Below are 15,959 nucleotides of genomic sequence, written 5' to 3'. Positions count from 1 at the left end.
AGGAAAATGAGGAAATGCTCTCTTATGGGGGTAACTTCGAGATTCTTGACAGTATTTTATACTTGTAAATAATTGTTAATTGTTTCCGTGTTCAGTTTCAAAGTAAGAAATCACAAGCGCAAAGACAAGCAACTTTTCTTCCAACAACAAGAAGAAACAACTGCGAGGCAGATTGTCTTGTCGTCCACCAGGCACATTCGTTTCGTGGTGGTACATAATTGTTCGGATCCCACCTTAAACTGTCGGTCCAGTCCCGATTAGTATTTCTGTGCATAAAGTGGACTTAAAAACTATAGCAATAGTTATCAAATAAGGACACAAGCGACACGTGACACGTTGCAAACAAAACATCAGTAATAAATGCAACCTTCCGAATCGAAGCGACACTTTAGCTGCAGGTTTCGCTTGCGGCGAATGCTTGCTTATAGACTTAAGGGGCCCTTTTTCGTTTGTCCCGCGACCTTTCGTACCGAAGCGGCACGGCAAGCTTGCTGCGCCTTGTCTATTTTTAACATGTATATGTTTTATTTATTCGTTATTTTCACATTAATATGTTTTATTTGATTGTGTTGGCAAATTTATAGTTTTTAGATTTATATGAATTAATGACGATACCGGAAGTAGAAGCTATTTCCGGTTTCTGGACAGTTTCTGGCACAGTTATATCTGTTGTGAATCAGTTGCTATGGCAACAGTGTGCGATGAGAACAGAACGTTGATTGAGAGATGTAAAAAGATGGGGATGTGAGTTGTACGTAGAATAGGGGCATTCCACGTGAATTTTTAAAATTTAATGCAATGCTGTAATTTTAGCCTATCTTGTGACTGAACAATCTAAACTTGTCATTTGCATAAAGATTCAAGTATTATACATAATTAAGTTAGAAGGTATTTTACATATTGTTATCTTATTTTAACTTTGATTTACTTTTGTATTGTGTCCCACCCTTGACACCAAAAAAACAATTCATTTCTCCTTTAACTGTTATATGTCCCCCTCAACTTCACTAGAAATTGAAAGGTCAATTACCTTCTCTCTTTGTCTTAAATTACTTCATCCTGACAATTCACAGAAATTAAAATATTTATTGAGATTTATTGAGAAAATTTCAGATACAGCACGTAGCCATTTTACACTGAAATCAGTAACAATGAAAATAACAAAAAAGAACAAAAATAAAAATAGCAAAAGAAGACAAAATATTAATATAAATAAGTCAAGATAGCACAATTAAATATTATTTAGCAACATATCTTCTGATGGTTGACCGAAAGGCATATTCTGTGGAAAATACATCAGCACTTGATGGGAGGTCGTTATATTGAGTGGGAAGTCTGTGGAAGAGCGATCTTCTTTGAATTTCCAGTCTTGGCTTTTTTGTGTAAAATAGATTTGTGTTGCGTGTTGAGCGCATAGGCACTCGAAAGTGGAATTCCTGGAGGAGTGTGTTGCAACGGATTTTGCCATTGACAATTTTGTAAAGATACCTAAAATCGTTCAGTAAACGGCGCTGATAGGGAGTATGTAGGTTTAGAAAGGCCAGGAGATGTGGTGTTGGAAAGTTGCGTAATGAGGGAACCCTGTAACGAACTATAGCCAGGAAAAAGTTAAGAACAGAATCAATTCTGGAGAGCTGAGTGGGACATGCCATGGACCAGACGGGAGAGCAGTATTCTATTATTGGGGAGATGAATGATTTATAGTACAAGGTGAGGGCTGAGATGTCACTAATTTCGGTGAAACGGTAGAGTAAACCTAAGAGACGCATAGCCTTTTTTGTCGTGCCTGTAATATGTTCTTCAAATGTGAGCTTTTGGTCGAAAACAATGCCTAGGTCTTTATGAGAGGATACTGCTTTGATGTTATTGCCAAAGATGGAGTAAGATGACTTTAACAGGTTCTTTTTGAGAGAGATGGTGAGAGTAGTACATTTTTCAGGATTTAAAGTAAGTTTCCATGTCAGGCACCATGAAAAAAACGTTGTTATGTCATTCTGGAGAAGATGAGCATCGTTGGAAGTGGAGATTTCTTATTAAGTGAAGAGACAGTGTTTCGTCTGTCCCACCTGTGACACAAAATTGTTCACTTATAGCTACAAATCTGGGAAAGTATTTTAAGGGTAGTTATGTTCAATCAACAGTCTTAAGTTTCATATTCCATTGGACAGAAACTGCCAGAAAAATGTTGCTTAACTATCAGTGGAATAGTTACTTGAATATAGAAAATGTAGTGACAATAATTTAACAGAGAAGAAGGTTCATTGTGTTGTATTTGTGTTTGAGGCAATAGTGTAATTATATCGCTGTGACTGATCTTAATCAAGAAAGAACGACAATAAATTTTGGTAAAGGTAAGGAAGTATGTTCTATTTTTTTTTTTCTTTTTTTCAAAATTACGTCCTGAGAGGGCTCAGTGTAACTCCAACTTAAAGGAGGGTCTCATAACCCTTTCCAGCACTGTGATTGGGCTACTACCGTGACATGGTAATCCTGTGGCTCACACCAAAATGCAACGTCACAAGCTGCACGTGCTTCTTGGAAACTTACCTTCAGAAATTAAAGCAACCTTTCGTTCGGAAGCAACACGGCTAGCTGCACGTGTCGCTCGTACTGGGCCGTTTTCTCATGCCGCCTCGGCCACTTTCTGCCGTGTTTCCGCATGGTTTTCATTGTCGTCGCCGCGATTACTGTGGGAGATAGGACCCCCCCCCCCTCTTGCTGATCTCCCGCATATTACTCGCACCACACGTCTTTCGTATCCCTTCTTCATTCCTAACATTAATCTTACACCTCAAAGCTATGACCTATCTTAACAAAATATTACCCAACAACTTACACACTTAGTAATTTTGTATCTGTATTCATTAATATTATTAATGTTATCCACTAACATAATTTACTTCCTACTCTTACTAACTTTAATCTTACTTATCTTCTTGTAGAATGCTGTAAGACCAACTTTGTTAAGGAAAACCGAACAAATTTGGTTCTTCACCCTACGGCATTCAAGTCAATGCCACAGTGAATTACTTTAAAGAAAGGAAAGGAAAATAAAGTTGAAATCAAAAGCGGGGAATACGTAGAGAATATTCGCGGAACTGCCGCCCCCCAGGGTTAATTTTCAGGTACCAGGGCATAAGTGCATACCTCCGAAAGTATGCAAGTGGAGGAAGGCATTTTTTGTGGGTTCTCCCACTGTCAAGAAATCAACATGTAGGTCAAGAATGTTTGCTATTTTTTACAGTGTAGTGAATTTACATTGTTATTTACCTGTATTGGGATTTGATAAAATTGAATATTTCGAAATCTAAAATTGTATTGAATTGTGGTTAAGATTTGTTAACTTTGTTCCTTAAGAATTGCATTCTTGTATGCATCAAGATTTTTTAAAAATATTAAATAAAGTAATGTGGCCATTCCCCATCCTGGATGAAGTCTGAAGCATCAATTTTCACATGCATTAATAATTAAAATCTAAATATCTTGTTAAAGTACAACTTCGGTTTTCATCTTAACAGGCCTTGTGGTAGGGGTTTTTTATTGAATAAAAAATATATTTTCTTAATTTACACTACATCTAAGTAGGGGCAATTAAATAAATGTTAAGAAAAAGGGGAAAGAAAGTCAAGAAAAAGGAAAGAAAGGTCATGAAAAAGACAAGATTTTTGGATTTGTTATTTTGGTAGACACCTGATAGGGTAATACTTCCTGCCTGCCCCTCTGGCTAGTCGGTTTGCGTTTGTGAAGAAGAAAAGGACATTGGAAAGTAATGCAGTCTCAGCAAGTGGGGCTCTCCTTAGGGACAAACGATCTCGCTGGAAGAGTCCAGGGTTTAACGCCATTACTTACCGAGAGGGCCCCTTGGAGGATCGAACCAACGGTCATTGCAATGGAATGAGGACCACACCAGGTCAGCAAAAGTGCTAGTCTCAAGGGCTCTTCGATAAGTAGTCGATTCTCCTTCCCTAAGCATTCAATAGAAGCTACAATTCTCAATTGGCCTGGCTCTAAGAAGCAGTTTAAGCCCTGAAATTCCTGTATTCAGTCAGCTCTCGTTTACACTAATCGTTTAAACGCTAGAAGAATCAATTTTCGTAACTTTTTCGAAAATTGTAACTCCACACTAGTTCTGTTATACCCGAAACGTCAGTTGGCAAGTACATCTCTACGCATATTTCGACTTCACTCATACTTTTGGATATTCTGCAAGAAATTGGATAGACAAATGTAGAAACATTTACAATTGGTCTGCTTATCCGTCTCCTATTTAAATTATATTGGCGTTTTTGTGAGCTGAATTATTTCTAATCTGCGAGTTATAGATTGAACGAAAGTTACTTGAATTATTATCTTTAATGATTTAGGACCTGGTAGGGTGAAGATGATATTGTAAAAAATTGTTCAATGAACGCAATTTGTATCTATAAATTTGATTTTCGAAAGCGATCTATCAGGAAGTGAAACGTTGTTACAACACAATCATTCCGAGACTTCATTTTGTAAGAACTCACCCATTTCGCCACTCGTGTCAATTACTTCTTTTTATATACGAGGGAGAGTCAAATCGAAAGCTTAATTTGTTTTTTTACCTACCAGATTCCTGAATGTAGAATTGCACAAAATTGCTATAGCATAGATCTATTGCTGATCTGCATGTATTTGCAAGTCTTGAGTTAGTGCCTGTATACCTCAAGAAAAATAATATTTTGGATAAGCCACTGCGAAGGTATTTCCACCAATCTACCTGCGAACTGAGACCATTGCCAAAATTCCTCCTCCATTCGTAAACTTCGGAATCATTCAGAGAGTTTTTCATTAGCCGGGGGATTTCGATAAGTTTTAGTCTTTCATACGGCAAGAAACCACTGCTCTTCACTGGTGCCAATGTGTTTTCAAGCACACTTGATCAGTGTTGTAGCCTTGATAGCAGTTGATACCTCATGTACATTTGAGTTGCTCTATAATTTTTGTGGACTTTTAAGGCTTTCCTTTGCCCCTTTCTCGCATGCATGTCTGTGCGTAATGTGTGGAATTAACAAATTATCATTATGATCGTCGAAAAAACATTGGATTTGTGATATCATTTGGGTTTAGAATACAGTTTTGTTTATGTGTGATATCATTAGAATTTTGTTTAATCGTTTGTGCGTATTTAGCTTTAGAAGCCTGGAATTATATTTGTATTATGTCCTTGAGTGGTTGTCCTATTGTTCCTTAAATTCTTCCCATCTCACCTTGGACTGCATTCGCTTGTCACATTGTCCTGCCCCATGCTGTTGGATCTCGGCTGCAGTTAACATTTTCCTGGAGAGATGCGTATGAGATTGAACCATACTATTTTCTCAGATCAACAACTGAACTAAGGGAATTGTGATAGGATTTGGACGTTGGTGCAGTGTTGTCAGTGGAAAATTTTCACGAAAGTATGAGGAACATTACTTTACGATTTGACACACACGGTAGATGTACTATGTAGAAATTTGAGCGAAAAATGCAGGCTTGACCAGGACTCGAACCAGATTTTCTGGCATACCGGTCATTTCTCTACCAACTGAGTCAGGGCTGGCTCGGTAGCTCAGTTAGTAGAGCAATGACACTGTATGCCAGGGACCTGGGTTCGAGTTCTGGTCGGGCTTGCATTTTTCGCTCAAATTTCTAATTATGTGGAACACGTGTTGGTTTTAGTGGTTACTCATAGTCTGTTTTCTAAAATCATTTCTGTTAAAATTTGGCTAGATATTTTCACCAATTGCATTCATACTTTGCAAGCACAATTTCTAGTATTTTATCATATCACATGCCTTCCTCCTATCAAGTCATGGAGCATTATGGTTCTTCTTCTGTCCCCATTTATTTATTTATTGCACAGTGCCTTACAAAGTATCTTCCAGCAAATCTTGACGTAGGAAGGCTAAAGTGATTATCTTTGTAGATGTTCTCATGCGAATGTAATTATCTTTCTGACTTTTCCTTATTTATTTCGTAGAGTTTTAATTAAAAGCATCTTTCTCATCCCCTCATCTCACAAAACTGGACTCTTGTCTCGTGCCCTTTCCTTGTGAACTATTTGTACAGTTTTACATCGCATACAGTACATTTTCCCCTCTTGATCCATAAAGAAAGGATTCAAACTAACCATCGTTCATATTCCACTTGTAATCATAAACATACAGAATTATTCAAAGGTCAGGAAACATAGTACAGGTAGCGAAAATTGGAAAGAGGCTGAAGTTGTTGGAAACATGTAGTTTTCAATCTAATTGAATTTTCAACATAGAATGTAGCATTCAGGCTGTACACTGGTACAAGCCTCCATGATACTAAGTACCTTATTGCCACATGTTTCACATTTAACGGGAACATTTACGTTACTGCAAAATCGTACTGGGTACAAAATTCTCTAAATTATCGTCATTAATTCTTAATTTGCCTAGTACTGTACGGCTTTACAGTAACGTAAATGATCTTATAAGTACGAAGCATGTGGCAACAAGGCATTTTTCGTTCTCATTGAGGCTCATACCAGTGTACAACTTCAACCGTGAATTCAATGTTGAAAATTCAATCACTTTAGATTGCAAACCACATATTTTTAAGAACTTTCCCTTTTCCCATTTCTCGCTATTTACACTACTAAGGAAGTTATTCTATGGTGCAGGATATTTGACATATCTGAGCTGAAAACACTGGAAATATCTTGGCGAATATAAAAGGTCCAATGATTCACACTGAAGAAGCAATAAAAATGCACTGAAGTTTAAATTTGCAAGCAGTTTTTCTTGATGCAGTTGTTGATGTGGAAATTATGCCAAAAGTATCTACACAGGAGAATTAGAGTTGACGTAGTCATCATGCGGTTCCTGAAGCTTTCCCAATCTTCTCTTGAATTTCGCTTATATCATCCTTTTGTTCCTGAAGCTTTCCCAATCTCCTCTTGAATTTCGCTTATGTCATCCTGTTGTTCCTGAAGCTTTCCCAATCTCCTCTTGAATTTTGCTTGTGTCATCCTGTTATTCCTGAAGCTTTCCCAATCTCCTCTTGAATTTCGCTTATGTCTTCCTGTTGTTCCTGAAGCTTTCCCAATCTCCTCTTGAATTTTGCTTGTCATCTGTTGTTCCTGAAGCTTTCCCAATCTCCTCTTGAATTTCGCTTATGTCATCCTGTTGTTCCTGAAGCTTTCCCAATCTCCTCTTGAATTTTGCTTGTGTCATCCTGTTATTCCTGAAGGTTTCCCAATCTCCTCTTGAATTTCGCTTATGTCATCCTGTTGTTCCTGAAGCTTTCCCAATCTCCTCTTGAATTTTGCTTGTCATCTGTTGTTCCTGAAGCTTTCCCAATCTCCTCTTGAATTTCGCTTATGTCATCCTGTTGTTCCTGAAGCTTTCCCAATCTCCTCTTGAATTTTGCTTGTGTCATCCTGTTATTCCTGAAGCTTTCCCAATCTCCTCTTGAATTTCGCTTATGTCATCCTGTTGTTCCTGAAGCTTTCCCAATGTCCTCTTGAATTTTGCTTGTCATCTGTTGTTCCTGAAGCTTTCCCAATCAACTCTTGAATTTTGCTTGTGTCATCCTGTTATTCCTGAAGCTTTCCCAATCTCCTCTTGAATTTCCCTTATGTCATCCTGTTGTTCCTGAAGCTTTCCCAATCTCCTCTTGAATTTTGCTTGTGTCATCCTGTTATTCCTGAAGATTTCCCGATCACTCTTTGAATTTCGCTTATGTCATCCTGTTGTTCCTGAAGTTTTCCTAATATCCACATGAATTTTGTTTATGTCATCCTGTTGTTCCTGGTGCTTTCCCGATCTCCTCTTGAATTTCGCTTATGTCTGGTTTCTCAACGTCTTCTTTGACATCTCTCCCGTCAGGTGTTTGTCACGGGCAGCCCGGAGAATCCCGACACCGTGGCGCTCCTGTCGGAAGTCAACTCCAGGATGCTCCCTGGACGCACGGTAGCCGTGGTAGACCAGCGGGAGGACAGCTTCCTCTATCGCAGGTGCCAGATCATCCGCAAAATGAAGCCTGTCCAGGGGAAGGCCGCCGCTTACGTTTGCAAAGACAATATGTGTTCTTTGCCCGTGACGTCACCGGAGGAGCTGGCCGAGCTTCTGGAGAAGCGAGATTGAGCCATTGCTTAATCCTTTAAGTTACAAAAGATAAAGAGGATACGAGCAGTAGCAAGACTGTATGTTGGTAGCATGTTATTTTTGCTGTCAAGTAGGAGTCGATCGCTGAATAACCAAATTGTTCTTTTTGTAATTAGTTCAGGTACTTTATTTTCAAAGTCGAATCATAGTTGTATAGTTTTCTATCATAGAGTAAGTACATACCTAGTAACGGCATGATAACAAGGCAAGTGAGAATAAATTTTCAGGTTACTTTGTGCATTGTCGTCCATTTGATTTGCTGTGAGAAGAGAGAAAGAGAGGGAGAGGTAGGTTCAACTAAAGACCAGAGTTGTGGTAGTGCAATAAGTGATACTTTGTGCAAAGATAATAATCATTTCACACATATTTGTCTCTCGTTCCCACAGTTAAAAGTTGTAAATAAGAGTACGAGTGATTGTGAGGTAGGTCTTGGTACGAGGGACTCTGTATGGTGAAATCTTTGTAGATTTTTTTTTTAATGAGTCCGTCGTCGCTTCCGCGTATTTGCTTTTAGAATTCCTGTAAGGTGTTCATAAACTGTTCACATATGCAGAGAGGAGAGAGAGAGGGAGAGAGAGTGAGTTTTTAATTAATAGTGTTACTCTTTCATGTTTTTCTTTCCATTTCTTCATTTAGTACTTGGGAAAAGTATAGACCAAATTGGAGGCCACATTGTACGTCATGTAAATAAAGTCTTTAGTCTATTTCTGTATATTTTTTTCATAACTTTCGTGCAATGTAAACTTGTATTTATAGCCTCATTAATCTCTTTTGTACAGTTTTGTTCGTGCCTCCAAGTAACCTGAGATATTTTTTCTCATATTTGGCTCTATTTTGAACATCTTCATCTTATGTTGCTCCTCGTCCATACGAAGGAGAGTCAATTGAAAAACCTTATTATTGTTTTTAATCTAGTGGATTCCTACATGTAGGATTGCACAACCTTCCTGCATTTTAGTCTAGTCCCATTGCTGATCCACATATATTGCCAAGCCTGAGTTAGTGCCTGTATGCCTCCAGAACTGAGGTCATTGTCGATCCTCCTCAATTCTTAAACTTGCTGGTGTGGGAAGCATGCATAGACATATTGAATTTTCATTTGCCGGAGAATTTCTATGAGTTTTAGGCTCCCAGAAGGCAAGAAACCACTGCTCTTCATTGGCGCAAGTGTGTTGAGAAGGCGTCATCTTTGAAATGACATAAATGAAGTTTTGAAACTCACTTGGATCAATGTTGCGGCCTTGAGGCCGTTTGTAAATGACATTTGATACCTCATTTCAATTTGAGCTTTGTACAGTTCCTAATATAATTCTTGCCGGACTTTTAAGGTTTTTCATTTGACACTCTCCCGTATTAAATTACACGATAATTTTGAAGAGTATAAGAGTATGTCACTTTATCTGAACAGGAATGTAGTTCCATTTTATTGTTTACATTTTTCCCCTCAGCCTTCTGCAATACTATCGTACAACATAATTATTTTTGTCCATTGGACGAAACAAAAGTCCTTACCAGAAATATACCTAATTGTGAATCCTAAGTGTATGGTCACATTAATGTGTGCAAGATTATGAAAGGAAAAATGTATCTGAAATGGCAGCTAGTGAAATTGAAGTGTACCTCTCTCTCTGCATGTGTGCGAGTGTTTTTGTGTGTGTGTTTCGTAATTCAATAGAATGCTTGCCTCTGATAAGTATACTTTGTTGCTTGTTCTGCCGAGTTGAATTCTCGAAACATGTAATAGATGCGATAATCGAGCTAATAGTATTCATATGTACAAAACATGCCAGTAAATATGGTAAAGTAGCATATTCAGGTGAATTTAATTGTGAAAAAGTAGGTTTTGCTTAGTCATTGTAAGTTTAACTACTGCAAACAGTACCCTTGAAAATATATCCCTCCTCTCCCCCTCAAGGCCATATCTAAGCATGTACGAGTTGTAATGTTCTTTAGTAGCTCATTGTAAATGTTCTCATTGGTGGATAATGTAGTCCGTTAGCGATCACGGAAACTGTTGTGAAATGTAATAAAAGGAATCGAACACGGGAATTTAAATAGAACTATTCGGTCCATTAAGAACACATTGTGCCTCAGAAAATTAAAAAATGGTTTCGTGAAAACGCAAAGTTAACAATAATATCCGTGTTGGAAAATTTTCTTGGCCTGTACATAGCAGTGTTTCACGCGCCAAAGACTGTTGCAGCGTGTCCTTTGCCTGTTCGTGTATATTTTGACGGTCAAAAAAAGTGTACAGTATTGGTCGGTGGCAAAGGATTTTTGTTCTAATGTACTTGTAAACTATTGAAAAAAGTGGCCCGAAAGGAAGCCCGAATATGACAATACCGCTAGTTTTCTTAGTAAATGTGAAGTTTTATCTTAGGTACAGTGTACAGCAAAGCAGGAATATCGAAAGATTCTTAATTTGCAATTTCAAGCACACATATTACTAAGTGTGTTGCACCATAGAATTAATTTCAGTCATCATTAGATCAGTAAATTTTCTTACATAGTAAAGTTTATTTTTATAGCAGAATATATTTCCAAGTATCCATCTTATATTTTTGCCATATGCTTCTTAACACCCCACTTCCATTTTACTAACAGCATATGCATTTAGTTATTTTTACTGCCTTGCGAATCTGAGTGAATTCAGTAATACTTTGCAAATGGCGTTGAAAGAATCACACACGTAATGATAACGTGAAGGAGTAGAGAGTGTAGAATACTCATAGTATCAAATGTGATGTGTAGTATTTAGTTTGAACGCACTGTAATTCGTCAATGTGTAAAATAAAATTAGCTTCAAGCTAAAGAAAAGTCGTTGTGAAACACTGTGCTTGCTGTACTTGCATAAAAGTTTCTCGCTGTCGTGTGTGTGTGTTGTTAAAATGCATGTGTGAGTGTGTGTGGTAAATATACCTCGTAGTACGTGCGGATATCTTAGTTCCAGAGTTCAGAACAGTATAATACTCATTGGCTCACTCGAAGTGTGTAGAAGTCCGATGCATTTGGAGGAATACAATCAAGTGATTTGAGAATGGAAAAATTAAATACTGTAATCATTATTTTGTTTACTGTAAATAGCTGGTATTGTGTTATGATTTCCCCCCCATTTCTGTGGTGTTTCGTTGATTAGACTTCTTGTGTGTAACAATAACCACTTGCTCATTTGTATATATGCAAGAAGGGCCATCTGCAAATGCCATACGTGTACAGTCATGTTATGTTGGTTAAGATTCAGCCTTGTTTGCTTGTTTTGTATGATTCTTGTATTTTTTACATCCTGTTTTGGAAGGTATTGATCTGTGATTCGGTATTCTGTATGTATGTGTTGAAGAACTGGCGTTGCTATATTGATTGTTGGATTCGTCACAGTTAACCACTCCCCCCCTCCTCCTGCAGTGTTCCATCAATTCCTATTTTTAAAAATTTTCCCCTTTGGAGGTGTATGACGACCAATGTCCATGTAATTTAATTCTTAAAAGTGGCTTGCATAATGTTGGATTAGTTATCAATCGTTTTTCAGCAATTTTAGAAATAGAATAACATTTTAATATTTTAAAATGTATTTTTGATGGGTTTGGCATCTCAGGGGGGTCGTGTGATATTTTCAGTGTTCATTTGTTATTTCTCTTCATGCTTGTGTATATTAGAGTGCTGAATGTAGCATAAAACTAAATTCTATACTTTGTTTACATACCAATGCAAATTGGTGAAAAAAAGTATAAAGTTTTGCCAGTGCTTATCTGAAAATATGTACATTTATGTATAAATTATCAATTATCATGTTACGTTGATGGTAATTTCCGTAAGTCAGTATAAACGAGAAATATAATAAAAGATAATTTTAACAACAGTATTTTTAGATATAAATTTGTTAACGCTATTTCAAAATCTTGCTGAAGAGTTTCTTTTCTTCTGTAAATAATTCCTCATCTAAACATTTCAAGTAATAGCGCTCTAGCAAATGTATACTTTACTCTGCTTGATTGCTCTAATTTTCACTGCCGTCACAAGTGTAGAATCTGATGCAAATCGAATAATGCAGTTCTTCAGTTCATTGGAAGCCAAATTTCATTCTCCTCCATACCGCGCAACCGTAGATTCCGAACGGTGGATAGATTGCGTTCAACAGGTTGTTATCGGCTGGGATGCTGCTTCAGAAGCATTCTTGGGATTTTCGTGAGCGTTCTTTCTTTTCTTTCTAATTTTCAGGGAGTTGTGAAACAGGAACATGCTGCGATTTTTTCTAGCAAACAGCATCTCCATTACATACGTTCCTAAACGTTTCCATAATTTATCAATTACTATTTTATTCTATTTGTTTTCTTGTGCGTAATTATATCATAATTTTGCTATTTCTGCCATGTCGAAATTATTTATTTCTTCAAATATAAATATGATATGTAGATACGATATGACAATTTTCTTATGACCTTCTTATACCCTTCAACAATTGTAATTTTACATTATTTTTTAAAATTTTAATCATAATCTTAAGATTCACATGCTTAAGAGGGCCGATTATAAGTTTCACATAGCTAGTCTAGCATCGTGGTCGAGGCTTCTTTTCTGCTACATATCGACACAGAAGTTTTCAATCCAAGCTGTATCTAACGATCGTCTTACTAAACGTAAATTCATAGAAAAATATACTATAAAGCATCTAAAACCTAAATTTGACCATTAGTCGGGTAATTTCTTTGATTTGTGTTAATTTGTTTCATAAAAATTAGCAGTGCCGAAATGTCACGCATAGGAACTGGAACTAATCTCTTTTTTTTTTTTTTTTTTTTGTAAGGAACTAACGAATACTCTTATTTTCATATTTTATGATGTCAAAGCCACTGTCCAGCTGTGATTTGATCGTCTTTTGTAACATAACATGCGTAAAAATCACAAACTTTTAATGTTTGGAATTTGCCAGAACATTTTTGATATATCTGAATTAATTGTTTTTGGAAAAAGTGACAAAATTGCATACTATATAAAATTTCAAATTCTGCTCAATTTTTTTGTCCCCACTCCGGGGGTAGTACCAGTACCACTTACCCGAGATAGTATGCACTTATTGAAACACAATTGTTCCTGCATTATCGTCGCGGTTGTTCTTTGGGTGTGGAAACGCAGAGGTTTAAATGCCGCTGCGTCCAGCACACAAACAGGTGGGTGCCCAACGTGGCGTGTATCGACTTCCAGCTTCTTGTTCCTTGGGGAAGATCAATACCGAACAGACTCCCTCTGCCGGGATTTAATAACACGATCCTCCAGCGGGCAATGATCGTCAAGCCGGCTTCCAGCGGCAAATAATTGGGCGCCTCGACTTTCCTTCCCTGCTGGAGAAAAGGCGAGCGGGGCGATTATTTTCACGTTATATGTGCATTATACACGTTATATGCTACTGCTCTCGCTCTCTGGTGTTGACTTTATAGATTTCCCCAGCATCGGGAACTGGTGTCGAGTTGAAAAATATCTGCAATATCTCTTACCGGCTGTCACCTTTCAGATGCGGGAAGATTGGGGATAAATTAAGAATGCTCCCGGATCGTATGCGTAAAAGAAATCTCAGGGCTTGAACAGCGAACAGCACTATTTCCACTATGTGGTAATACCGCATACGCTATAGCAATCACCAATTTACTTGGGTGTCGGCAGGCCCGGGGGGGGGGGGGGTACAATGGGTCCGTCGACCCCTCTGGAATTTGTCATCGTTCATTCCAAATGTCGGTATTGGAACAGAATTATTAAAGTAAAACTGCATTAGATCGATAAAAAAATGTGAAATGCAGGAACCATGTTATATTTTCACATTCTGCTATTTAATCTATAGAATAAATGGTTCAATTCCCGGATTTACACACCATACAACTCGGATTTAAAAACTCTTCAAGAGGCAAAGTTTATGGCGTTGAGGTCAGGTGACCGTGGTTGTCCGTAGGGCGGCCTGTTGTCAGTATCATACTTCACATGTAAACAAGAAACTATTGGTTCCAGACTTTATGACTACCCTGTGGATCTTATGCGTATTCTATGATGTCTAAGAGAAATATGGTCATTGGATTCAGAGTTAAATAAAATATATGCATCTTGTTATTGTCTAGTAAAAAAATACTGTAGCAAAATACTGTACTGCGAATATATTATTAATAAATTCTAAAAATTCAACATTAAGGCTCGGCCAGGGCAGCTGTTCTCGAATTTTCATATTTCGATAAATCGCTATGATGTTCCAAAATCTGAAATTTACATCTGCTTAGAATTCCTTCTAGAGCATTCACGTAAATCTTCGTGTGGTTTGCTTTCGTTGTTGCCTAGATATTCTCAATAGTTTCCTAGCTATTACAATTAATTAATTAAGTCTATTATAATATCGGGACAATAGCAACAGCAAGCCAAGAGAAGATTCACGTGAATGCTCCTGAACGAATTCTAAGCAAGTGTAATTTTTTAGATTTTTAGAACATCACACCGGTTTTTTAGAATGGAGAGAAAAATTAGAAAACAACTTCCCTGGCGTTGCCCAAAGGCAAGCCGAGCCTTAAGAGAGAAAATTATGGAAAGACTTTCAGAAGGTTAAAATTCTTCTTCATCAAGAATCTGGAATTTTATTTATTTGACAAGCTTCATACAGGTTTATGATACAAAAAAATGTGATAGCTTTGATGAATGCAAAGCTATTATGGTTGACGTTCTCGTGTGTACCCATCTCTCCCCACGCGCACGCAAAATTTCTAGATCTTTTTGAGTGGTTGTATAAAGTTCACAGTGCTAGTGTTATCCAAGCCACCCCAATTTCACCTCGTATATAAAATATCGTTATTTTTTAAAAATGTGAAACTTTTTTCATACGACCCCTCCGCCAAACTCCATCATAACTACTCTAGTCATCCTGCAACGAAGCTAGTGCTGCATCACCTCAATCCATCGTTAGCAAGCCATTGTTAATTACGCAGCGAAGTAAATGGAGAATATTTTAATCCTAAGGTCGCCTCCTACGATGCTCGTTTTCTTCCCTTACCCAGATCGAACCCAATTAATTCTCTCTGTTATGTCTGAGGTAACCTTTGCTTGGTAACTGAAAACAGCACGTTATGAAACAAAGAACTAGTAATAATACTGTAAATATGATTGTTGTTATTTTGTGATAACATTGTATGGGTGAATTTGCTGTATACACGTTGTAAATTGCGAATAAAGAATCACCTGTTAACACGTTGAAAAATATGCGACTCGTTCTTATAATTTATTACTCCTTGTATCCTTTTGTATTTCTATTTATATTGATGGATGTATAATTATTATTTTATTTAGTTATGTGGGAGCATAACAAGCACTGGTAAGAATAAACAGACTGACTTCCAATTCTAAAGGACTGCTTTGTTTGAGTGCAGTGCATATCACCATGTTATGTAAGTTATTTACGCAGTATTTATTTAGTTTTAGTTTAGTTTTATTTAGTTCAAACATAAGTGTTTGGGACGAAACAGTTTTTTGTAATACATTTCGCCGTTTTACCACAGATCGGGGACAAGGCTGGAAAAATTCTGATCTTAGATCATCCACCCCGAGAATCGAACCCGGGCCTCTCGCGTGGGAGTCAGACGCCTTACCGTCTAGACCACCGCGTCTAGTTCTATCATAAATTTTAAGTTATTTGTTACAAAAGAAACTAACGAAGGACTAAAGTTAAACGGTGTGACTCAGTTGTTAGCATATGCAGATGATGTAGACTTATTAGGGGCTGATAGAAATACAATTAAGAATAATGCTAAAATATTTTTCAAAACTGCTAAAGAGATAGGTTTGGAAGTTAGC

The 15,959-nt window shown here is 37.3% G+C and overlaps 1 protein-coding gene across 2 annotated transcripts in view; it reads left to right on the top strand.

The window, feature by feature from the left end:
• Nucleotides 1–15,355, top strand: part of LOC145978227 (spermatogenesis-associated protein 20) — a 161,122-nt gene extending 145,767 nt beyond the window's left edge. For both annotated transcript variants that reach the window (XM_083110699.1, XM_083110700.1), the window contains exon 12: nucleotides 7,866–15,355. In XM_083110699.1, the coding sequence (XP_082966825.1) occupies nucleotides 7,866–8,123 (258 nt within the window). In that variant the 3' untranslated portion in view covers nucleotides 8,124–15,355. The remainder of the gene's footprint in view (nucleotides 1–7,865) is intronic.
• The last annotated feature ends 604 nt before the right edge of the window (nucleotides 15,356–15,959 follow it).

The sequence above is a fragment of the Lepisma saccharinum genome, chromosome 24 (assembly GCF_977018435.1).
Source record: "Lepisma saccharinum chromosome 24, izLepSacc3.1, whole genome shotgun sequence".
Classification (NCBI taxonomy): Eukaryota; Metazoa; Arthropoda; class Insecta; order Zygentoma; family Lepismatidae; genus Lepisma; species Lepisma saccharinum.
The sequence above is the reverse complement of the archived record's forward strand: the minus strand, read 5'-3'. Positions and strand labels throughout refer to the sequence as shown.